At 59.9% G+C, this 25,201-nt stretch overlaps 1 protein-coding gene across 1 annotated transcript in view; it reads right to left on the bottom strand.

The window, feature by feature from the left end:
• PXDN (peroxidasin) overlaps positions 1-25,201 on the bottom strand; it is a gene marked incomplete at its 5' end in the record, with an annotated part of 69,149 nt that overhangs the window by 23,455 nt on the left and 20,493 nt on the right. Inside the window, 9 exons of the mRNA XM_080814346.1 lie at positions 300-572; positions 2,639-2,808; positions 4,335-4,452; positions 5,454-5,623; positions 6,711-6,782; positions 7,154-7,225; positions 10,050-10,121; positions 13,607-13,678; positions 14,672-14,743. Of these exons, the coding sequence (XP_080670472.1) occupies positions 300-572; positions 2,639-2,808; positions 4,335-4,452; positions 5,454-5,623; positions 6,711-6,782; positions 7,154-7,225; positions 10,050-10,121; positions 13,607-13,678; positions 14,672-14,743 (1,091 nt within the window). The remainder of the gene's footprint in view (positions 1-299; positions 573-2,638; positions 2,809-4,334; positions 4,453-5,453; positions 5,624-6,710; positions 6,783-7,153; positions 7,226-10,049; positions 10,122-13,606; positions 13,679-14,671; positions 14,744-25,201) is intronic.

Raw genomic sequence — 25,201 nt, 5'->3', positions numbered from 1 at the left:
CCGGAGCCCTCCGCGCCACGGACGACACAGCCAGAAATAAACACAGCCCCGAAGCACAAGCCTCCTGAAGCTGCCGCGCAGGAAACCAGGTTGCAGGGAAGCAGCGCGGTGTGAGAGGCTTGCGGGTAAGATACAGCCGGCTGCGGGCAGAGGATGGGCACGGCGGGCGGGGCTGGGCCTCCGCAGGCCGGACTACCTGGGTGGGGAGGGGTCTGCAGGGAGGGCTGCTGGGGCGGGGTCTCTGCGGTGAGGGCAGGGGCCAGTGATCAGCGTGTGCACAGAGGGGTGCCCTGACCCACCCTGGACGATGATCAGAGCCGTGGCGTGGATGCTCTCTGCGCTGTTGGACGCGAAGCAGGTGTACTCCCCGCTGTCCGCCTGCAGGACGTTCTGTATGTAGAGGCCGCCGGATGGGGTGATGCTCACGCGAGGGTCCTCGGGCAGGGGCGTGCGGTCCCCTTTGGTCCAGGTGATCCGCGGCGGAGGGTGGCCCGTGGCGCTGCACTCCAGGGTGACACTCTCCCCGACCAGCACCTCCGTGTTCTGTGGCTGGATTACAAAAGCGGGTCGAGCTGTCACAACGAAAACACAAGTCGTGCATTAATCTCCTCCGGGCTGGCAACGGTGTTGGCTCGTTCTCTTCCTTTCGCCTGCGGGCCTCAAAGTGAGCAAAGCAAACCCAGCTGATCAGACACGTCGTCGGCTCTCCTGCGTCCGGGGGGTGTGGGCGAGCGAGCGGTGGGGCCAGCGCCTCCCAGCCGGTCACCGTCGCCCTCGGTGCAGCCTGAGCCCCAGGGGCCCCACTTCTGTGGGTGCTGGACGCGGGGTCAGTGGTGACACCGGCCAGGTGCTCCTCCTCGCGTGCAACACGCTCCGTCCAGACTCGCAACGCGTAACAACAGCCCCTTCCCTCGCAAAAACAAAACTGAACCTTCAACCTACACTTAACAGTACTTTTCAGCTGTGAGTCCAGAAAAATCCACGCCCTTACAATGCGTTTGCTGGGGGCGTCCGTGCGGAACAGAACTCCCTCACTGGTGTCCACGGCTGCAGCCCACCCCACCCCGGGGACGGAGCGACCACACGTGTCAGGACCGGCAAGACCCTTGCGCTGTCGCACCCAGAGGTTACTCTGCTGGGAGGACACCAACATGGAAAGTAGCAAAAAGGAAAGTTTCTAGAACGTACCTGGCCGACACCCTCCTCCCCAATTCTGGAATCCACAAATGCTCCCCAAACAGAATACTTTTCTCATCACTAATTTGTAAAACCTGGTCTGGCCCGCGGCGTCGGCAGCCTCCCCAACCGCTGAGGCAGCCCGCGGTGGGGCCGCGCCGACTACAGGGTGACACCGGGCCCCACGGCGGCACTCCGCCGCTCCGCCCACCCTGCACCACGCGCCCCTTCGGAAACTCCCCGGATCCCTAATTTCCAGAGACGGCCCGAGGGGCCCTGGGTAAGGGTAACAGGTAAGGTAACAGCAAGGACTCGGGGGAGGCCCCCGGGACTCCCGCCGCAGAACCAGGTACACAGACGGCGCTTCCACAGCTAACGCGGCCCGCGCGGGGCTGAGGGACAAGCGTGAGAGAAGCCGGCGCCACGAACACGGTAAGGCGGGGACGAAGAAGGAGGCGCCGGCGGCACCCGGGGGCGCGAGGAGGGAGGCAGGAATTCCGTGGGGGGGAAAGTAGCAGGGAAGACACGTTCCTGCGGATCTCGTACTGGTTAATGTTGAGGCTCCGGGACCCGCGACTAAGGAACGGCGGAGGACAAGGAACGCAGACACGATCCTAACGCTAGCGTTTCTGGAGCACGGCAGGCGAGGCAGCGTGATGCCGTCTGCAGGGCCAAGAACCCCAGCGTCGGAGCCCACCAGGAGGGCATGTGCTCCAGCTGACACGCGCAAAGTGGGTGACGACGCGAGGCCAGCCCCACGTGCCGTCCCCCACAGACCCCCAGGCCGCCCCTCAGGGACAGGCAGCCAAAACCAGTGGGAGACGTGATCTCACTCCAGGCTCTGTCACCCGAGAGCCGGTCCTCGTGTGGGGATGTAGCCCGACTCCTGCTCCCCTGGGTGGAAAGGACACGGCCCCAGCGGGACAGCAGAGACACAGAGAGACAAGACGGATTCAGAAGTGGGAAGGACGTTAGCGCCAGCCGCAAGGTGAGTGTTTCGCGCACGGAACACACGGCCTGCTCTGGAGACCCCGGAAAGCGAGAACTTGGACTCGGATCACCTATGAACGTGGGTGAGACGCTGTGGGCCAACCAGCGACACAGAGGGCACCGCGGGACTTCCAAACTGGGAGCGGGAAATGGAAAGGGATGACAGCTATCCCGGAGGAAGGCTCGGCACTCAGAAAAGCCTGCATGAACAGTCCCAAGAAAGCAGAAGGACGTGCGCCCTACACACACGAGTGGGCCCCTTTAAGGAAATGTCACGGTGTGGGTTTTTTCAAAAAGCAGAGCAAAGCCCGAGAGTCACCTAGGACCAAGCTTGCGAGGCTGCGGCTGAGGGCACCTGGCTGTGGACTGAGCACACCCGTGTCCCACCACATCCCACCCGCATCCCTACCCGGCAGGACGCGGCAAGGGAGAGCTGTTCTGGAGCGGCCTGTGCGCCGTCCTCTGCACGTACCTGGAGACCCAAAGTACCTGAGGGTGACCTCCTGTGTCTTCACCTGCCCGGCCACGTTTTTGGCCATGCATTGGTAAATCCCCTGGTCCGTCTCCTGCGTGTTCTGGATCATCAGGGTCCCGTCATCCAGCAAGTTGAGGCGGGAATCTGTCTTCATGCTCAGCTCGTTACTACAAAGACAGACGTCTGGTACTCAGGTCCTCGTGCTTGAAGCACGGACAGCGGATCCATGACACAGGAAGGGCCCCTGAGCCCCGGGCACCTGGGGCTGGGGACACCAGGAAACTGTCCTACATCACAGGCTCCTGCTTAATCACTGCTTCTAGGAAAGGGGCCGACCCGCCACGTCTCTCATTTATCGACTCACCAACTTTATTATTCACGTGTTCAGCCTGTAAGATTTTAAAGTCATAGAGCAATCCTCTTTCCAAAGACGAAAACGGAACATAGCAGGAAAAAGTCAAGGAAACATTTTCCTTGGTTTCCGGCAAATTCGTTCAAGATAATGGGGCAGGCCCGCGGGTGAGGCTGCCCAGCAGGCGAGGCAGGCGGCGGGTGAGACGCCCACAGAGGCTGGCAGGTGGAGGGAAAGCCGGCTCCAGACTTCGAGCCAGGCGCTTCTGGGCGTTCACTCTGCCACGTCTGGCTGTAGCATTTTAACGTCTGGTATCAACGTGTTCACTTATGAAAACAGATGTAAAGGGCTCAGCCAAATCGATGTTTTTCTGTCTTTTAAATACACACTTATTCTTCCTATTTAACTTGGACTTTAACTCCCAGCAAGTCCGGAGTCATCCAAAGTCACAGGTAACCTGAAGGCTGGGACAGCATTGGTCACACCCCCCGCAGCGCTGGGCCCAGGTCACGGCCACAGACCCAGGCAGGAAGGCGTCCTCCCCTCCTGCACCGACGGCTCGATGCCAAGCTCCCTGGCCCTCTCCTCTGTGAACGCCTATGTCACTCAGCCTCCCAGCACCGGGCGGGACGACGGATCAGGGGTGTCTGGGCTCCCGTCTCCAGAGCGTCGTCCTCGCCCGGTCATGACCGGACACACAGAGCCGATATCTACCGACCAGCGAGGGCCTGTCCGTGTGCCCAGGAGGACGGGAAAAGGAGCCTCGACAAGGTGATTTCGCGTTAAGTCGGTTCTCACCGCATGCCTGGAAGTGTCCTCATTAACAAGGGGCCCTCGGTGGGCTGACCCCTGGAATGCCCCCTCCTACAGCTCTGCCCCCACACTCCCGAAATGCCTGTGCATGGCACGAGACCCCTATTTCCTGAGGCCAATCAGATGCCCAAGGAGCTAAGTACATAAGTGTTCGCTTGATGGGCGTCCCTGAAGGTGCTGCCCCAGCAGGAAAGACCCCTCCTTAGCCAGGAGGACGGGTCCCGGGGTTCCAGCTGCAGAGCACCAGGGACCGGACGCACCAGTTTCCGGCCACAGAACGTGAGCGGGTTAAGAACCAATGTCATCTCCCACTCCTCACCCCTGGTAGGAGGAAGAGCCACATGCCCCCCCACCCCCAGCAGAAATGTTGCAGAAAAGTCTCTCCTTTAGACCTTCTCCTCCATGGCAGAGGACGAGAGAGTCAAGGGCCGTCCACAGGTGTTGGGGTGGGGCTGTGCATGGCGGAGCCCACGGGACGTTTGGGGGTACAATGCGCCCCCGTGGCAACCCAGCCAGCGCCTGACTTACTTGTTTCGAAGCCAGATGATCTCGGGCTTGGGGTTGCCTTCTGCTCTGCATGTGAAGAACACGGTGTTCCCCGAGGTGACGTCTGCATCCTGGGGCTCTGATGTGATCCGGGGCCTCTCTGTGCCAAGAAGGAAACGGAGATCTCTGGGTCTTAAACCATCCCGTAAAAGTAAACAAGAACCCAAACCAAATCCCTCACGTTCCAGAGAAAATCCCAAGCGAACCATCTATCCCAGCCACAAATGCTCCCACAAGGAGGACAGACAGGTTCTCTGCAGAGACGGGCTGAGGCCTTAGCCAGCACTTCCCGACCCTCAGATGCGCCGCGAAGAGCCTGGGTGACGACGGGCACCCAGCAAGGCCCCAGTGGCTGTTCACCCTCCCAGAGAGCGAGGGACCTGTGTGCACGGCGCACTGCGTGGAAGTTTTTAGTAAGATAGAAAATAATGTTTTTGAGCTACAGCAGCCCCGAGAGCAGGAAACTCTCCCATGCAGGGCAGGGCAGTGGGGCCTTTGTCCCTCGTCCCCCAGGTATGTCCCCCTCCCACGGCCCAGGCCGGAGGGGCTGCCCCCTCCTCCAGTCTGCTAACTGGCGGCTGCTCCGCGTCTTCTGTCTCCGCGACCACAGGGCTGGGGAGGCAGACGGAGCACCCACAGCGGCCGAGCCTGGCCCTGGCGACCTGATGGGTAGAGTCAGAGCCGGCCAGTGAGTAGGAGCCAGGACGGCTTGTGCTCCAGACAAGGGAGCTGACGCCCGACGAGGACGCCAGGGCCGGCCCAGGGGACTCTGCCGGGTGGGGCAGGCTTGGACTCGAGGGGAAGCGGAGCACTCAGGCCTGTCCCCGAGGTGCCCACAGCCCAGTACCCCTGCTCATATACAGCTGGAGGCCTGTGGGCACGGGGGCGTGGGGGACGGGAGAGACAGCACGCACCAAGGAACCAAAAGATGAGAGCCAAGGAACCCGACAGTCGCTCCGATGGTCACACAGACCACGGCTTTGCCCGGAAGTGAACTGGTCGGTCCCACCGAGATGCCATCTGGGGACACCGACATGGAAGACAGGCGGGGACGGATGCCAGCACTGGGCTGGGGAACCTCCCTCAGTTGGGCTCACTCACCACAGTCCAGCTCCTCGGGGGTGACGGTGGCCACGGAGCGGCCCTGCACGCGCCGCGGGTGCTCACAGGTGGCGGCCGCCTGCGCGTGCCCCGACTGGGCGTAGGTTCTAAGCAGCTCCGCCAGCCACAGGATCGCACAGTCGCAGCGCAGCGCGTTGGAGTCCAGCCGCCTGGCGGGAGGAAGACCGCAGGGTGTGGGGTCCGGCCCACCGCGCACGGGGCCGGGCCCACAAGCTGCTGGGACGGCCGCACGCACAGGACACGTGGCAGCGTCCAGCTGGAGGCCGCATCCGTCCATGGAGGCAGAGTGGGAAGGGGACCCACGTCGGCCAGCTCCCCACGCAGGGGCCCCGCCGGCTGCCCCGAGCGCCTTCTTTCTGGCACCTTCTCTGCTGCTCTCTTATCTCCCGAACTCGGAAGTGTTTCTCCTAGCTGCCCCACAGCGCCGTTTCCAGCGCGGCCACCCACGGCTTTATCCAGAAGGAGTCGTGAGCAGTGAGCAACGCGGTCCTACTTCACTGCACTCCGTGCCGGACCTGACCTGCGCTGCCTGACGTGGAGCTCCCCACACACCCTCGGGGACGGAGCGCCAGCCGCAGAGCAGCCCGAGGCCCCGGGGCAAAGCGCAGGGAGGCGTCCAGTAACCGGCCCTCCCATTCCTCTATTCCTGTGAAGTGACCACCCGGCCCAAGAGGCCGTGTCCTCAGGGGCCTCGAGAAACTGGGAGGCCAGCATGCTTAATGTCTAGGTGTGGGAACGCCTAACGCGGGGGACAGGACAGCGTCCTTCTGGGCGACCTTCTTCCCACCACTAAAATTGCAACATGGGATTAAAAATTAATCTGAAGGAGCGCCTGGGTGGCTCCATCGTTAAGCCTCTGCCTTCGGCTCAGGTCATGATCCTGGGGTCCTGGGATCGAGCCCCACACCAGGCTCTCTGCTCAGCGGGAAGCCTGCTTCCCTCTCTCTCACTCCCCCTGCTTGTGCTCCCTCTCTCGCTGTGTCTCTCTCTGTCAAACAAATAAATAAATAATAAAAAATTAATCTGAAGAATTTCAAACTGATTTTAGAAATGTCTCGCTTGCCTATGAAAGGGTCGATCTGCTGGTACAGTTCCCGCGTCGCCGGGACCCCGGCTGCGCCCGCTCCAAGGGTTCAAGGCCTCCTGCCCTTTCCTGAGAGGAACCCACACTCCGCAGCCCAGCTCGGGGCCGGTCGAAGCCGCGGGGACACGGGGCTGCGCTGAACACATACTCACAGTCTCTTCATGGATTCCAAGTGATCGAAAGTTCCTGGGACCAAATGTGTGATTCGGTTGTTATGTAAAAATCTGTTGAAAGAGACAATACAACAAACCAACATCTAAAATGCTTCTTACGTGTGTAGAAAAGAGTATGAACAGTCCAAAAACTCAGCTCCTAAAAAATAACTTAGTGATTGCATTATTTCATGCAAATGAACCTGAGAGTATTATTTAGCCCAGGAAAGAACCAGGGTTTTTTTTTCTATTTTTATCACCATTCGCGAAGAAAGAGACCTTGTCAGTCCCGCTTCTGAACTGAGACACAAGGAGCGGGGAGTCTGCACAGCCAGTTGGGAGGTTTGAACAGACAGTGGCCTCCCCCCTCCTGCAGAACCTGGACAGCGCAAGGGCCCCGGGGCCTCGGGCGGATGCGGGGGACGGCAGGAAATGCAACTTACAGCCTTTCCAGCTTCGGCAAATGTTGGAAGGACTCTGGGTCCAGAGTTTCTATCTGATTAAAGTGCAGATATCTAGACAAGTGTAAAAAAAGAGAGAGAGAGAGAGAAGAAAGAAACAGATTTTAAAGAGTTTTACTGTTTGCGGATCTAGATTTCCTGCTCAAAAAAACGTTTCCTAAGTCCTTTCAAATTCTGTCAGTAACTCTCTAGATTTCCTACATTACGGGGAAAAAAGTGAAATCATCAAATCATAAGATTAGATACAATTAAAAACTGGGCACAGATTGTAGGAGTGACCGGCTGTCGGTGACCCTTACCGAGGCCCCCCACGCATGGGGCCAGACTGCGCGGCCGTGACCTCCACGCGGTATGTGGGTCTCTGCAGGAAAAGTTCACGTAGCCTCCCTACGGCACATCTGTACGTGTATGAACACCTTCAATCCTCTACCCTCTCTGTGAATTTGGGGGGGGGGGAATAACGCTGACTGAGCACACGGTTAACCATGGAAGCAACGAAGCGTTAAGGTCACGCGTTTCCTCAAATGTGCTCAATTACACAAATATCCAGCATTTACTCATCTTCTGCTGTGTCTCCTGGCTTTCCACAATCTACACATTTCTCGGTACAACGAATTTCTTCTCGTTTTCCTAAATACTGCTTTTCTCACTGTGAAAATCGGTGTTTTTCCCCTTAAGTGAAACAGTGGACACGGGCTTGGACGCGGCCGTGTGACAGGGTGCTTCTGCCCCGAGCCCCCCCCCCACATGCGGAGAAAAGAGATCTCTGCCCCCCCACAGCTCACTCGCGCGGGGCCCGGCAGAGCGGCAGGGACAGACGGACACAAGCGGTTATGGGTTTCATCGTGAACCCTAACACCAGGCAGAAGGCGTTCTCAAAACGCACCCTGGATGCTCAGAGACCATCACGGGTGTTGAAATTACTGGGACTGCAAGGTCACCCAAGGTCAGTTGCACGTCCTTGCCTGTCTGTGCCTCCCTGGCCCAGCTCCCGGGAGGGCGCCACGGGGACCCCGAGTCTGGGATGTCGCAAACGCGGCTGCAGAGCTCGTAGACAGGTCCCGCCCGTTGCCCTCCACGCCGGGGGGGAAGCCCTCAAGCAGGGTGTATGGGAGCCCGAAAGGTGGCGGCGGGGGGGATATGTAGTCAGGGGCTGTCACAGGAGAAGCCTGAACGACACCCCCGCCCCCGCCGTTAGCAGGCAGGTGGGGCGCTGGGGAAGCGTCCCGGGAGGGAGGAGGGAGGAGGGAGGAGGGAGAACCTCCTTGCCCTGATTCACTGCAGCTTGTCTCCACGGCCCACAGAGACAGGGCTGAGGCCACAGCGCTGGTCAACCAGGGCGCCCCCGCCCTCCCACGGCCCCAAGCCAGCCATGGGTGCCAACCCAACCCACACTGCCTGACTCTGGTCACACGTGCTCAGCACACAGGACCAGCGCGACCTTCCGGGAGCCCAGGCCCCACAGACCCCCGGCACCCTCGGGCCGGCCTCTGAAGGGCTAGAGGGGCTCCCGGCGTGGAGGGGGGAGCCCCGGCAGGACCCGGCCCCCAGACCACGACACCGCACGCACCCACAGGAACAGCCTCATCTGCGGACGGGGACCCGGTCCTGAGAGCGTCCGTGTCCCGTCAGACACCCGCCGACATCCACGGAAGGAGAGCCGCGTCTCAGCGGACAGACCCTCGCTGCCTGAGCCGGGGCTGTGGCGGCTTCCTGACCCGGGACCCGCCGTCTCCAGGACGGCTGGACGCCCCGTTTGCGGGCCAGAGCCTCACTTCTCCCCAGATGCTGACTCCTCCCTCCTCGCCCCTCGGCAGGGCGAGCGCCGCCCGACTCCGCCTCGTTTCAGCCAGACGGCTGCCCGGGGACGGCTACGAGGACGTTCGGCCCCAGCCCAGGAGGGGCGCGTCAGGCGTAGGGACTGCGTCCTTCACAGCCTCTCCGTCCAGCCGGAGAGAGGCTTCCGCGGCCTCTAACTTTCGGTTCCCTCCTCCCCCTCGTGGAGACCACACGGACCCGACACACAGCGGCTTCCCCGTCCTACCGCCCGCGGCGCTCGCAAACCCAGCAGAGCGGCTCGCACCGGAATAAAGACCCAGAGACCATCGCGCATTGTCTGTGTCTGGGAAGTCCGGGGGAGCCCCTGCCCCAGCTCTGCCCCAGCTCTGCCCCGGCATCTCTGGAGACGGGCCTGTGCCCGGCGAGCGGAGGAGCCATGCAGACTCACGGACGGCTGCCACCGCGGAAGAACGTGAGGCCGCGTCACAGCCGCCGGCCGCGCCCAGCTCTGCGACCGTAACCGTGCGGCCATCTGAAATGCCTCGGAACCACCTCAGCCCCTACCAACCAGAAAAAGCCTGCTCTCACCAGGAATTCTACTCAAAAATCAACCTGCTGACTTCATATGCCGCCAAAGAAACAACATCCAACACACACTAACGAGAAACACAGGAAAAAAAGCTCATTTTCTCCAGAATAATGACATAAATACAGAAAGTAAGCCGGACGAGTGCAGAGTCACAAAAGCAAACAGGGTACAACAAAAGCAACCGACTCATTCCCCGCTGCCCGGACACCCTCCCCGAAGACCTTCCCTGGTTCGCAAGTCTGTCCCTGCTGCAAACGGGGGGCACCGTGGAGGCGAGAGCTGCCTGGTCTCACGGACGCTCGGCACGGGCCGCCGTCAGCAGGAACCGGGGCCATCCCCCGGTGGGGCAGGGGCTCGGACAGAACCGCTCTCTCCGCCGCATGCACGCACTCCCTACGTCCCCGTTAGTACAGGCATGCATCGTGCAAACAGCAGACTTAGTTCATCTGCCCTACAAGAGGCAAGGGGCGGGTGGCATCGCAGACAGCCACGTGCGGGGGGGACACTTACAGTTGCTCTAGAGAGGCAAGTCCCTTAAATGCTTGCCTGTCAATTGACTGGATCTCATTCTTGTACAGATAGCTGAAACAAGAAACGGGAGCGTTAGCACACACGGCAGGCCACAAGGTCAGAGGAGGGAGGACTTAAGTTGACACGTGGGGGGAGTTTCAAATTAACGACTGTATTAGAATACGGACCACACCCGACACGGCACTGTGGCTCCCCTCACGGAGGTTCCCGGCCCTTCCTCAAAGGGAAGTCTCCCCACGGCAGCCTGTCCACCCACCACCCCGTCTTCCAGAAAGTCCCCATACGAAGCCGACGTGTCTTCGCCCAGCAGAATCCCCTTGTCACAAGACAGAGACAAGGCGGGCGGGTGGGAAGCATCAGAGACCCAGTCGTGCCTGTTTTCGCGCGGTCTGTAAGCGAAGAATGGTTTCTACCTTTTCAGTCGGTTGAAAATGTCAAAAGAAGAACTAACAGGTCACAACGCGGGAAAGTTATTCGGAACCTGAACTTCAGAGTCCGTGACTAACACGGACACATGGACTTAGTCCACGGCCAATCGGGGCACGTGGCAGAGCCAAGCCGCCATGGCAGAGCCCGAGCGGCCCACGAAGTCTCAGACACGTGCTGCCACATCCCAGAAAGTCCGCCGACTCCTGGGAAAAGCCACAAGGTGAGGCCCCTCCGAGTACCCCGGGCCCAGGGACGGGACTCGTGGTCGGTACCGTCCTGTACACACCGGCTCTGTGGCAGGTCACGGGAAGCCAATGGCGTCCTGCCGCCTCAGACGTGCTCTCTGCATCGGGGCAGAGACGTGTGTCTGGGCTGCTTCGTCCCCACCCATGACCTCAGACCCACACTGGCCCCTCCGTGCCGTCCGCAGGTGCCTCCCGGCACCGTGACGCTGGCCGGCGGGGCATCCACCCGCCCACTCACTCCAGCGAACAGGCCTGCTCTGTCTTAAGGCCGTGCAACCGCACGCTCCGGTCCCAGACAGAGCGCGCGGTGGCACCGTCTGTCCTCATGTTCGGGGCAGGCTGTCTCACGGGCCCTGCTCTGCTGTCTCTGACCGCCGCCACCCCACGCAGCGGCCGTCCCTTCTCCCGCACGCTCCTCAGCTGAGCTGACCCCACGGACAGCCACAATCTCTGTGCGAACAGGTGGCGCCCCCGCCGGTCCAGGACCCCGGTGCCCGCAGCAGAGCTGGGCCCCGTGGGACGGAGTCGTCCGCCGGCCACCCGCTGGTGTGTGGTCGTGACCCCACAGTCTACGTTCCGTCCCAGTCCCCGCCGGTGTGCAGGGCAGGGGGCAGCCCCTGGGATCACCGGGAGTCAGTGAGCATGTGGAAAGCAGAAAGAACATGGCCTGGCCCCGCAACTTATGCTCTGGTGGGAGCCCCTGCTCCCTTACGGCCCAGTGGGGTGTCTGGGCTCATTCCTCTAGAACAGCGGGGCGACCGCCTAAGGGCGGCGTCTGTCTGCACACACGTTAAAGACAATGGGAGTGCGCGAGACAGCGGAGTCCCGCTAACACGGGCGGTGTGTGTTTCCGAGGGCGTGGGACCAGCCTCTGTCTTCCTAAGAATAACGGGCGCGGACCGTCCCCCGACAGTGGGCTCTGAAGAGCACTCAACGCCAGAGTCCACCCTGGACGGGGGGCTCCTCCCAGGACGTAACCGCACCCTCCCGCAGGGTCCGTGAAGGGAAGACAGACGCCGTCCCACAAGCCGCTGGGGTCCAGCAGATAACCCATGCTCCACTTTGAGGAGCACAGGCTAATAACGGCAGAAATAACCCGTGAGCTCCAGAGGCGCTCACCAACGCCGGAGCGGCACCGTGTCCCCCACGGTGCTCGTGGCCGTGCCCTCGCCTGCCGAGGGCCGGGCTCCGACGGGACCCTGCTGGCCCCTGCTCCTGGGGTCCTCCTCGCGAGCGTGCCCACGCCTCGGTCCTGCTGAGCACTGCCCACTCCCCCGCAGGGACCAGGCACCTTCCGCCAGCGGGCATCGTGGACATGGGGGCGGCGAGGCTGGGGCACAGGGCCTCTAAGGGGAGCTGGCCTGCATGCGAGGCTTATGAAGCATTACGTAAAAAAATCACTTTAAGTGGAAAATGAGGTATCCCAAACTTTTTAACACTAAATATGTTGGCAGGTTAAATAACAAGTTGTTCTTAATTAATTTAAGCCAAAAGCAAAGTAAAAAATTAAAGTAACACACACACACACACACACACACACTCAGTACGGGATGCTGGCTCTCAGCTCACGGAACCTACTTTCTACGAAACCAAAACCTTTCTCCTGGAGCTTGTACAGCACTTAGAATTTAAAAGTAAAACAAATCCAATCAATAAAAACTCAAGAATAAAAGGCCTTTCACTCATTTTTAAAATGAGAAGCAAGGGTTAATCATTCTCGCATGTTATTCTATCTTATTCTAATTCTATTTCTATTCTACTCTACTGTAAAGATTAACACACTATGCCAAAAGTGATGGGAAAGTATTTACACTAACACGTGCAATGGCCGTCACCGAGGGATGCGCATCTCCATAAACACGGTTAAGAACGACCGACATCTGAAACCGAACAGGTTGCAAAATACACAGCAACCCTAACAATGTGACTTTATTTTAAAAATCAACGTGGCTTCTAGACATTCACGTTCATTTAGGACATAAATTCCCCAAAAAAGTCCCTGATCTCAATCCCTCATTAAAATGGTTCTCTCTAAAAGGTCATCGAAGTCTTAAAAGGAAGAATAACTTGCTCGAAGCCCACGACACGCACTTTTATCTACAGCAGGAACGTTCTGGAACATGTGTCCTGGTACTTCCAGTCTTGCAGCAAACGCCAGAGAGCGGGGAGAGCGGGGCGAGCGGGGAGAGCCGGGAGAGCGGGGCGAGCGGGGCGAGCGGGGCGAGCGGGGAGAGCCGGGAGAGCGGGAGAGCGGGGCGAGCGGGGCAAGCGGGGCGAGCGGGGAGAGCCGGGAGAGCGGGGCGAGCGGGGCGAGCCGGGAGAGCGGGGCGAGCGGGGCAAGCGGGGCGAGCGGGGCGAGCCGGGAGAGCGGGGAGGCACGTGCGTACAAGGTCATCTTCTAATCCGCCAAACCCACGTTTCAACGCTCATATACGGATTAACTAAAATCAGTCTCAAAAGGCAAACTACAATTTTACTACCGAAAAGCAGGACGAGGTGAAGTCAGTCGGGAGGAAGACGGGGTAATCAGCAGACCGGGGACACCCCCGCACCTCGCCCACGGCGGGAGAGGCCGCCTGGAGCCGTGCGGGGCCGCGCGTCCCCTGCCCCCGCAAGGCCTTCCGGGCCGGCTCTCACGCTCCTCGCACCCACGTGACTGACGGCTGAGCACACACCCCGAGCGCCACACGGCCGCGGGCTTCACACTGACAAAACTCGCATTACAAACCCCAGCCCAACACTCGGTGCCTGTGAAGATAAACCCCAGACAGCCGCGCCCGCACGCGTTTGCAGCCACAGGAACGTCAGCTCAGGGACGGGAACAAGCGCAGGCGTGGGGCAAAGGACAGACGGTTCACTTACAGATACTTTAAATTCTCCAGGTCCTGGAACGCTCCGCTGGGGATGCTCTTGATCTGGTTGTTGTTGAGAAGCCTGCGAGACAGTCTGAGTGAGAGCCCGACCCCCCGGACCCGCACGGGGGGCACACTCCGGCCGCTTGGGAGAGGTCGTGAGACGACTCAGGCGCGGAGCCCGGCCCGGACGCCGGCCGAGCACCACGCGCACACGGGAGTGTGCCAGCACTCGCCCTGGGATGACAGGCTTTCTCGGGGGGCCGGTGTCCCCGTCACTGCACGCCACGCACCCCCCCCACACTGACCAAATGCCCTCTCCGATGCAAAGCAGTGTCTCTGTCCTGCTGTCACCTCCTGCCTCTCACACTCCTGCCCACCCCGGCTGAGTGGAAAGCCAGCGCGGACGCGCAGGGTGGTCTCCCAGGGTCAGACCGCTCCCCCCACCAGCTCCCAGGACGGCAAGGGAACCGATCCTGCCCCCAGCACCCTACCTATCCCCCGTGCTAACAGCCACCCTCCGGAGCAAAGAGCCAGAGACGCCATCGTCCTGGCAGGCTCCAGACATGACGGTAGGCCGGGTCAGCCGCAGAACCTCTGGGTGCCTGTCAGGCCTGTCCCCTTCATCTGTCCAGCCCCGGGACTGAGCATGGGTGCCCGACTGGATGGCGCCCCCACCCCTCCTGGGCCCTCGTAGCCAGGAGAAGCGCTGGCCCCTGCCCCCTGCAAGGGGGCCTACGACCTCATACCAAGGTGAAGGGTCTGGCTCAGCCTGGGACGGAGGTACTCACAGAAAGACAAGAGGAGCACGCGGCCGCCGGGTCTGGGTCACACCCACTTACGAGGGACCCGCATAGGTCCACGATGTCAGACAAGACAGGACAGCAGCCAAGCTCAGGCTCCACGGGCCTCACATCTCAATGCACACGTTCTGTTCTAGGGACCCGTGTCCACACCCCTCCCCCCGTTCATGCCCCTGAGCACAGATAACCGGGGCTGACCCCAGGTGAGAGGTGTGACGATGTCTACACTTGTTTCCTGCTGGGTCCCAACAGGATGTGATGTTCGGACTTACAACGTGTTCAAGTTTCTCAGCTTTCTGAACGCCCCAGGCTGGATCTCCCTGATTCTGTTAAAGCGCAGATCCCTAGAGGAAAAAAACAAACAAGAAACGCATTTATGCAGAGAAATATGCAGGCGTCACTGGTGCTGGGTCATCTCACTGAGTTCCAGCACGATGCTGAGCCACTTAAGCAACGGAACCCCGCAGCTCAGCTCCTGGGCCAGTCGTCCCTTCACGGAGGCGAACGGAACGAGTGAGCATTCATCCGGATGGCAGAGAGGAGAGATCATGTCACAGAAGTGTGCTGGGGCGACGACAAATAACAACTTCCTCGAACCACATGCCACCTTCTGCCGACCCTGAGGGTCACCGAGCCTCCCCCCCGCAAACACGGCGTTGACCCGCACATACAGCCCCGGCTGTGGGAGAGCGAAAATGCTTCGGCAGCCTCTCCACAACCTCTCGAGCTGGAATTTGGGGGTCCAGCGGCGAACTGCCTGCAATGTTTCCTCGATGAGGAGTTCAGAGCTCGCGGTGACCCGGGAAGATCCACGCATCCAGCGTGTGGGTCCAAACTCTGTACTTCCACACAGTTCTTGTGGATGGTTACACGTGTGCTAGAGCACAGCTACTGGTTTCTCAGGGACAGAGGGACGACCTGGGCAGCCCAGGGGAGACCAGAGCACAAGACCACGTCCATGGAGAGACAGGGCTGCCTGCGGCTGCTGGTGGCATGGGGGAAGCAGTTGGTGGGGGGCCCCTCCACGGAACAGGTACGAGGCCAGGCTCCGGGACCACAAGCTCAGGGGCAGAAGGTGCGCACGTGCCCATTTCTACCCCCTGAACTAAAATCTGTCAACTAAAATAAGAAACATAAAAGCTGTAAATTTAATTGAAATCTATCATTTTAAGTTAATCTATAAGTACAATATTTATGAAAGTCACAGAAAAGTAAATAAAGACCACTTTCTTTATCAAAGAGTCTCAGAAAACTTAAGATTCCCTGCTCAAAGGAAATAGTCAACAAAACAAAGAGGCAACCCACGGAATGGGAGAAGATACCCGCAAATGACAGTACAGACAAAAGCTGATATCCAGGATCTATAAAGAACTCCTCAAACTCAACACACACAAAACAGACAATCATATGAAAAAATGGGCAGAAGATATGAACAGACACTTCTCCAATGAAGACATACAAATGGCTACCAGACACATGAAAAAATGTTCATCATCACTAGCCATCAGGGAGATTCAACTTAAAACCACATTGAGATATCACCTTACACCAGTTAGAATGGCTAAAATTAACAAGGCAGGAAACAACGTGTGTTGGAGAGGATGTGGAGAAAGGGGAACCCTCTTACACTGTTGGTGGGAATGCAAACTGGTGCAGCCACTTTGGAGAACAGTGTGGAGATTCCTCAGGAAAGTAAAAATAGAGCTTCCCTATGACCCTGCAATTGCACTACTGGGTATTTACCCCAGATACAGATGGAGTGAAAAGAAGGGCCATCTGTACCCCAATGTTTATAGCAGTAATGGCCACGGTCGCCAAACTGTGGAAAGAACCAAAATGCCCTTCAACGGACGAATGGATAAGGAAGATGTGGTCCATATACACAATGGAGTATGATGCCTCCATCAGAAAGGATGAATACCCAACTTTTGTATCAACATGGACGGGACTGGAAGAGATTATGCTGAGTGAAATAAGTCAAACAGAGAGAGTCAAGTATCATATGGTTTCACTTATTTGTGGAGCATAAGGACTAACATGGAAGACATGGGCAGAGGGAGAGGAGAAGGGAGTTGGGGGAAATCAGAGGGGGAGATGAACCGTGAGAGACTGTGGAGTCTGAGAAACAAACTGAGGGTTTTGGAGGGGCGGGGGGTGGGGGTGGGTGAGCCTGGTGGTGGGTATTGTGGAGGGCATGGATTGCATGGAGCACTGGGTGTGGTGCACAAACAACAAATTCTGGAACACTGAAAAGAAATTTTAAAAAATTTAAAATTAAAAAAAAAAAGATTCCCTGCTCACAGGCTCAACCCCCATAATAGAGTCCTGGGGTTACTCTGGGAGCGACTGGGGGCCCCCATTCCCACGAAGTCCCACTCGGTGCTACTGAGTGAATCTGGAACGAGTCTCTACAGAGACACCTAGTTAAAACAAGATCACCACAGCATGAGGATGGCCCTACTGCAGCAGGACTGGTGTCCTCACAGAAGGGGGACATCTGGAGACCCGGCCACAGGCCAGCCAAGGCAGGGAGTACACGAGGTGGAGTGATTCTCTCCCAGCACCCCAGAAGGACAGGATCCTCGACCGTGGGCCTGCCGCCCAGACCTGCGGACGGACGGACTCCTGCTGGAGCTCCGTGCGTGGGGCTCTGCGCGGGCAGCCCCAGGAAACCACGGAAGGGCTCCCGGAGCGACACTTGGTCTATGTCAGGAGCGACGCTTCCCTCCTGACCCTCACCGACCTCTCCTGACGTTCACAAGCTTTTTAGCAATCTGATTGTTTTGAGCCAACTCAAGCGTCGAAAATGATTTGAACAATCAGTTCTAGTTTATGGTGCGAGAAAAGGCTTTTCAGAAAGTATTTAAGTCGCTAAAATGAACTGTGTTGACTTAGGAGCAAGCAAACGAAATGTCGAACTTTGGGGCATCCGCTTCCCGGCTCGGGGTCAGGTTCCGGGGTAAAAGCAGAGGCCCCAGGCGTCGGTCCCCACCTGCCCTGGGCGGCAGCCGGGCCCTCACCCCGTGTGCTCTGCCCGGTTCCCAGAGCCACCAGCACGCTGTCTGGGAGCGCGGCCCCCCTGCACCGACCTACGGCTCTTACATCCAGGAGCTCATCTGCATCCACAGTGAAGACACGGCGGGGGTTCGGCCGCCGAGACGGTGAAGCCACATCCCCAAGAGGAGGGCGGGCGTCTCCGGAGGCCGCGTCCCCCGTGGGAAATGGGTCCAGTTCAGGGGCACAGACGGGCTAGCTGAGCCGCAGCGTGAACACAGGTGACGGGAGGCTCTGTCCTCGCGTGGGACGAATGCGGGCAAGCCGGGGACTCGGACAGAACCCCCGGGCCAACGTGGAGAAGACGTCCCCTGGAACGTGGAACGCCGCACACACGCACGCGCACGCACACACGCACGCGCACGCACGCGCACCAGACTCGGGACATCACGCAACCAAGAAGCCAGGCCCAAGTCCTCAGGAAGGACGGTGGCTGGGCACAGGCAGCTTCTGACGCCCGTTCCCTGTCAGACCCAACACCGAGGGGAAGCAACACGGAGCCTCTGGAACCTGGCAGGCCGCTGAGGGACGGACGCCTCGGCCACCTCCTGACGCCGCAAGGCCGGCCTGCGCGTGTGAGGCCCGTGCCCGGAGCCCCGGGGCGGCGTGGAGGGAGGCCGCACCCGGAGGCCACCACACCCTAGCTCTGAGCGCCCGGGCAGCGGGCCTCGCAGAGACTTGGGGTGCGGGGACACACACGCCGGATGTGAATGCCCTGGGGATGGCGAGCGGAGTTCGGCGTGGTTAGCGCCCTGGCACACGGATCACACGCTGCGATACGAGCACGGCTGACACACAGCTACAGAAAGTCGGGTACGTGACCAGTCTCTTTAAACGGGACTGCGGCAACATCGGAACTTACACGCGTGGACGGCAGCCAGGCCCGCTCCCGGACTCCCCGCAGAGCCCCAGAGAAGACCACACGCCCACCCAGCCAGGGAGAGGGCACACAGAGGCCCGCTTTCCAACAGAGCCAAGAAATGTAAACCAAAAAAAGGAACCAAACGGCGATTCTGGAACCAAAGCACTAACAGCTGACATGGAAAGTCCTTGCACGGACTCAGCCTCTTGACTAGGGCAGGAAACAGCGTGAGCTTGAGGGCAGGACGCCGGGAAGTGCGTGGTCTGAGGACGCAGGGGACAGCACCCGTGCGGTCACTATAACCTCGTACACGTGAGGGGCCCCGCAGAGACGGCGGGCCTCGGAGCAGCCGCGGGAGAGTCGGCCGCAGGCCCGGAGGGACAGGCCCCGGGAAGGCAGATGTCATGCATTTCCACAGGTCGCAGAGGCCGTGTTCCACCTGAACTGATTCCCAGTCTATAGGAAGTATCGGGAGGGCTTTATTAATTCAGTAACGGTGAGGATTCTCTTAAGCACTGTTCTCAGCGGGGTCCCCGGGTCAGAAGCACCAACAGCATCTCCTGGGAACATGCTAGAACAGCCAATTCTGAGACCCACCCCAAACCTACAGACTCAGACACTCTGGGGTGGGCCCGGGAATCGGAGTTTTAATGATCTCTCCAGGAGGAGCAAGGTGACGTTTGAAAGCACTGCCCTTCAGTGACGCTAGGGAGGCAGCCGTGTGCACGTGTGTGGTGGCGTGCGTGCTTACAGGCGTGTGCGTCTGTGTGGGGTCACGTGCGTGGCCTCTGCACGCACATGCCCACGCGTACACACCTGGGCACGCACGCACGCACGCACGCACGCTCCTCCCCACAGCAGGTCCTTGGCCCTCTGCCATCGCTGACACGAAGCTCTGTGTAATGCGAGCCAGTTAATGAAGTTATACTCTAAGCACCCCCCATTCTTTAACTTTGGAAATACGGCCTGCGCAGGCCTGGGGAGACAGAATGTCCAACCCTCTAGAACAGGACCACCAGAGAGCATGTCTGTGCGAAGTGCTCCCTACAGCATCAAGCCTTCTGCAGACATGCACGGTGACCTCCCCTCTGGGTCCTGAAGGGTCAGCCAGACTCCTTCCCCGAATGCCTGAAGCACACAACAGAGGAGTGGCGCCCCGAGGAGCCTCTCAGGGCAGGCACTCCCGGGCTCCCGCGCTCCTGGACACGGTGACTTCAGGGCAAGATCACAGGGAGCTTCACGGTCCACGTCCGCCAGGTCTGGCTTCTAACACGCGACGGCACGGTAAGCGTGGCCAGCTTTAGGAAGGAGGAAGGAGAACGATTCTCGTTAGGTTCGAGGAAATCCCTGTGTTTGGCAAACAAGGATTCAGAAACTGAGACAGGTCAGGCAGGGAGGCCCAGGTCACTCACTGGTGAGCAGTACGACGGGCCGCCGGGGCCCCGCCTGGGAGCCTGTGCGGAGAAGGCCTTTCAGGCCCGCTGGGGGGGTTGACGGGACGCCCCCGCCCCACGGTGTGTCCACGAGGCACTGGGGGGCTCCTGGGCGGCTCAGCCAGTTGAGCACCGGACCCTTTATTCCTGCTCAGGCCATGATCCCGGCCATGACATCGAGCCCCGTGCCCAGCTCCGTGCTCAGTGGGGGTCTGCTTGAGGTTCTCCCCCGCCCGCCCCTGCGCCCGCTCACTCGTGTGCACAAGCTCGCTGTCAGCTAAGTGAACAGGGACGTTCTCATGACCACGTCAGGGAAGGAGCACTGGTCAAGTTCCGATGCTGGGACAGGCTTAAGTGCAACTGAAATTCTGGTTCTCAAACAGGACATGCTGTAGAATTTTGAATTTGTAGACAAATCGTCTTCTATTTTTCCTATTTCTGTTTTACTTTTTCTATTTAAAGGTAAATTGAAACGTGTGTCGCTTTAGTGAATAGGAAAAGCGTTTTCTTTTAAAAATCACCAAAGATTACAACGTGAACTTTATGGTAGAAATTTTAATGATTCCCTTTGATTTTCTCCGATAACTTTTTTTGTGATTTGGCTGAATGTTGCTGAGTGGTTTGGCCACGTTGCTGAGAAAGGTCCCAAAGCGTGAGCTGGGGGAGGGGAGAGAGACCCGGGCTCGGCAGCCTCTCCCGGCTCTGACCAGCGGCCGTCCTGTGGTCCGCTGTAAGTCATGACATGGTGCTGACTGGGGACCGGAGCTCAGACGCTGCGTCCCAGACCCTCCCGGTGCTCAGTTTCTTGTTTTCGCTTTTTTCTGGTAGGGTTTCTGGTAGGAGTTTGCAATAATGGAAACATTAAAACAAAGCGAATCACCTCAAACTTCTTGCCTGGTGCTCTGGAGTTCGTTAGCCTTTTTTTTTTTTAATATAACATTTAAATCGACTTCTGCTTTGAACGGTCTGCCTCGCGGAATCCTGCTCGTCTTCCACAGTTGTTCCAGGCCCTTCTGCACGCTGAGAGGGTTTCTCTGGCCCCGCACTTCCTCGAGGTCGGAAGGGGCGACACTTAGCATTAATTCTGGGGAACTCCTGAGTGTAAGCACCCGGTCCCACTAGCTCCAGAAACCATCAAAACCAAAATCCCAGATACGGTGTCTGGGACAGATACGGTGCTGCCATCCTAAGGCTGAAAGCTATCCGTGCGTCCACACAGTGTGCTGTCTCCAGCTGTCCGCGCGCCACATCCACTCCGAAGCAGAGACGCTGGGCTTTGGCCCGGCATGGGCGCGACCCCCTGGGAGCGGGCCCAGCTCGTGCGGGGGACCCTGTGCCCCATCTGCTGCTCCCTGCTCGATCACAGCGGGGTTAGGGGCAGGACGGACCAGACTCTGCCCACCCTGGGTGACAGCGAACCGCACAGCCACTGTTTGCTGAAATTGAGCACTTCACCTGAGAAACGGAGAGCAGCTCCCATTCTGCTCCATGAACAACTAGGGGAGACACGGGGGCCATCTGGCCTCGCTGGGCACAGGGAACCACCGGCCTTCCCTAGGACGCCCCAAGGCCCCTTGAACGTCACCATCTTTGACCAAAGCCATGCTCTTCCCCCACAAACCCTGTTTTCCTCTTGAGTTCCACCAGGCTCATCGGCACCTTCAGCCACCGGGACGGGTGACCCAGAAGCTTACCCTGGGTCTCCTTTCCTGCCCGCGAGGCACCACCAGGCCCGCTGTTTCCCATCAGTGTTGCCCTCGGTTCGCTCCTCCTTCCCACCCCCACACGGAGAGGCCCGGCCCCATCGGACAATCTCCTGTCACTCAGGACCCAACACGGCCCACTCCTGCCCCCCGCTCCCAGCACCCAGACGTCACTCCCGCTCACCAGCAAGACCCCATCCATGGCCGGGCCCACCGGATGCCCTCGTCCCTCCTACAGAAACCCTTGCACGGGCTGTCCCTGTCCTGCGCGGGCATCACGTCTGCTCAGGGAGCGAGACTTGGCCTCCACGACCAGGTCAGGCGGCCCTGAGGGGACACACGTCATTTCAGGTGGATTCCTGCAGCTCTGGGATTACAGGGCGCACGAGCTCCGGCTGGCAAACCGAACCCCGACGCGCAGAAAGGGAAGAACCCGCCCCAGGCTCGGTGCCGACGCGGCGACCGCTCCAGGCAAAGCCACGACCGTCTGCTCAGAGACGTCTATGCCGCGTAACTACGAAGAACGGCGGAGGCGCCTGCACTGACGAGATTCTCCACGAGAAACGCGCCGGGACAGATTCAGAATCCGGACCGCAGAGCAGCGCGGTCCAGCCCCCAAGCAGCCCCTCTCCCGGGCCCCGCCCCCCCGAAAGGCACGTGGCCCCGTCACCAGCTGTCTCTGAGGACGGCCCACCGCCTTCCCCGATGCACACCACCGTGGTTCAGTGCCGTCCCCCGACCTCACTGGGGCGCCTCCCCCTCCCCTCTCGCAGCGGACCCTCTGCTCTCCCTGCAGCCCTTCCCCCGTCACTGCCACTGGCTCCGGCTCCTTCCTTTCTAGCAGGAGAGTCACATGCCGTGCACCTGTGCCTTTCACTCGCTTCCCTCCGCCGAGTGAGCCCTCAGTTCATTCGTTCCCGCTACCCAGGGGCCCGTCTGTGCTCACTGCCGGGCTCCCCAAGGGGTCACGGACCTCCGTCAGTCTGCGCAGTTATAAATAGCATGCAATGACTACCTCCCGTTGGGGGCATTTGCATCTTTGCAATAGTATTTCTGGACAGGTTCCAGCAGGCAGCACTGCCGGGAGAGAGGACAGTCACCCACCGAAGGGCTGACACGTGCTGGTCACCTCCACAGAGACAGCGCAGCACGTGGCCCCACAGGGAAGTGGGCCCTGATGTGCTCCCCACACGGGACCGTTATGCCTCTGGCTGGGCTCAAGGAGGCACGGCTGGGGCTCAGGAGACGGAGGAGGCCTTGAGTAGAAAGCACGGTCAGATGGAGGTCTGCCCCCGAGCAGAGCGCGGTGGGGGTCAGCACACAGCAGAAGAGGGCAAGCAGCGGGCCCTGTGGGCAACGACAGCAAGGAGCCTGCAGTTCAGCGGGGCTCGGGGACCGTCCCAGCTCCCGGGGGCGAGGGCGGCCCACAGGAGACGCCCCCTGAGCCAGAGCAGGTTCCGGTCTGCACACTCTTCAGCAGACGGAGACCCGTCACACCCCTGAGGCTGGCGTGCGTGTGCCCGTCTTCCAACGCGGCTCCCACAGCCCACCGCCCTCCCCAGAACAGGCAGACCAGCGCGGACTCCACGCCCGCCTCTTTCCGCAGGCCGCGCTGAGAATGTGGCACAGACCGCTTGCCCCGGGCCACCCCTCGGGGCAGTGCGTGCAGCTGGCAGCCTTAAAGGATGAGGCCGTGTCCTGTCCCGTCGAAGGGGAGCCTGCCCACCACTCGCCCTGAAGGCCGTCTCCAGGCTCAGCACTCCTGTCCTCCACGGAGCAGAGTCCCCACATCACCGCCGAGGGACTCGAGGACTCGGGGACCACAGGAGAGGACGCGGCGCCGGCTCCCGAGTGGAAGCAGTAAGGGCGTCTGTCTCTGACCAGCACCCTCGTGTCCTCCGCTGGGACAGGCTGACAGAGCTCGGCATCCCCTGGGCAGGAACTCGGCCCCTCCGAACACAGAACCGAGCAACTGTCCAGGGTCTTCCGGCCTGTGCTTCATGGGGCCTCCTCCTTCACGTCTCCCCTAAAACCTGCACGTGCGCAGCTCACGTTTTCTAAAGGGTGACTCACGGGCGACCGCGCGACACAGTCCGATGAGATTCCAACTGTTGGTTTCGGCTCAGGCTGTGATCTTGGGGTCCTGAGACGGTGCCCCATCAGGCTCCACAGTCCACTCGAAGTCTGTTTGGGATTCTCTCTCCCTCCGCCTCTGCCCCCCCACCCTGTTCGCTCGCTCTCTTTCTCATTCTCAAAGAGACGAACAAATTCTTTTAAAAATACAGTTTAATTCAATATTTCCTGAGTAGATCTGAAAACACAGGAGTTGTGCCTACAAATCACGGAACGTTTGTACATGACGATAAATTCACTTTCATTTGTTTCCATCTCTATCTTCTTTCACAGATAATTAGAAGCGGCACAAACGTACACAAAACGCGGGCGATAAAGAGCTTCAGGACGCGGGGAGGAGAGGACGGGAGGAGGCCAGAGAGAAGGAGATGAAGGAGCGGAGGACGGAGGCAGGAGGGAGGCTCTCGGCGTCCTCGCAGGCAAGCAAAGACACGGTGAGAGGTGGCCCAGGACGGCTTAGCCAAGCGGCTGCAGAAATGAGGCTTTTGCCGGCCACACACAGATCCTCTCCGGCTCGTAACTGTATGTAAACCACATCCCGAAAGGAGGCTCAGGGGCTGACTCGGCGTGGCCAGCCCCGTCCGTCCCCGTCCCCCCCCCGGGCCCACCGGCGCGCTTCTGAAGCATGACTCAAAGCCAGCGCGGACACAGATTTCATCCTGTTTATCTTGGCTCCTCCGTCCTGCCTCCAGGTCTTTCTGACCCTGGTTCGCATTCAAGGATTTGCTAAGCCTGGGAGGCCCATGTCCTCTGTAAGGAAAAGGCACAAATTCCCTTCTCTATCCAAGCTACCTACCAAAATTTAAAAAAAAAAAAAAAAAAAAAAAAATTACAGGTCAGCAAAGGGAAACCCAGTGCAGAGTGATGAAACGCGTACGAGCAGGTGTTTCTGGACAAGAGACGACCAGGTAGGCTGCCCGGACAGGCAGGACCAGCTGCCACACGGCGGCCACACGGGGTCCTGGCCACGACGCCCCCACGTGCAAAGAGCCTGTGGACAGGACGGGAGAAGGGCCTAACCCACGTCCGTCCTTCCAGAATTCTAGGGTGGCCGGACGCCCAGGTGCTGCAGGCCAGGGCTGCTGTGGGGCCTCCGTCAAGGACCAGCCCATGGACTTGCCTTCCATCCACGCCGCTGCGGACGGTGCTTGTAGAACGCGGTAACACTCTGACGGCTCCCGTCGCCGGGCGGCCCCTCCAGCCCTGCTGGCCCCGTCCCAGAGGCCGCGCGGAACACCCCTCTTCCAGGCGGCGCCCACGGGAACCGGCGGACGTGGGGGCCGCTTCCCGGACAAGGGCGCCTGGAGGCCCAAGACGAAAGCGAGCGCCCACCTCTGCTCGGCAGGCAGCCCCGGAGACAGGGGAGACGCGGCCACCGAGCCTCCCCGCTCCACACGCCTGCCCTCGGCCCGGAACCCAGAGAGTGGGTAACCGGACTGCGTGCCCGCGTCCCACGGACCGGGGTGCGGGCGGCTACCGCTCATCCCCGGATAACGCGGCTCACAGAGGCTCCCGGGCCGGGCTACAACCTGGCCCGCCACCGTCCCTCGCCGGCTCCGCCTCCGAAGCAGCAGGGAGGCCTGTCCCGGCAGGTGTGGACGGGGTGGGGGAGGCTCC

The sequence above is a fragment of the Martes martes genome, assembly GCF_963455335.1.
Source record: "Martes martes genome assembly, chromosome: 9".
NCBI lineage: Eukaryota > Metazoa > Chordata > Mammalia > Carnivora > Mustelidae > Martes > Martes martes.
Note: the sequence above shows the minus strand (reverse complement) of the source record. Positions and strands in the feature narration are given on the sequence as shown.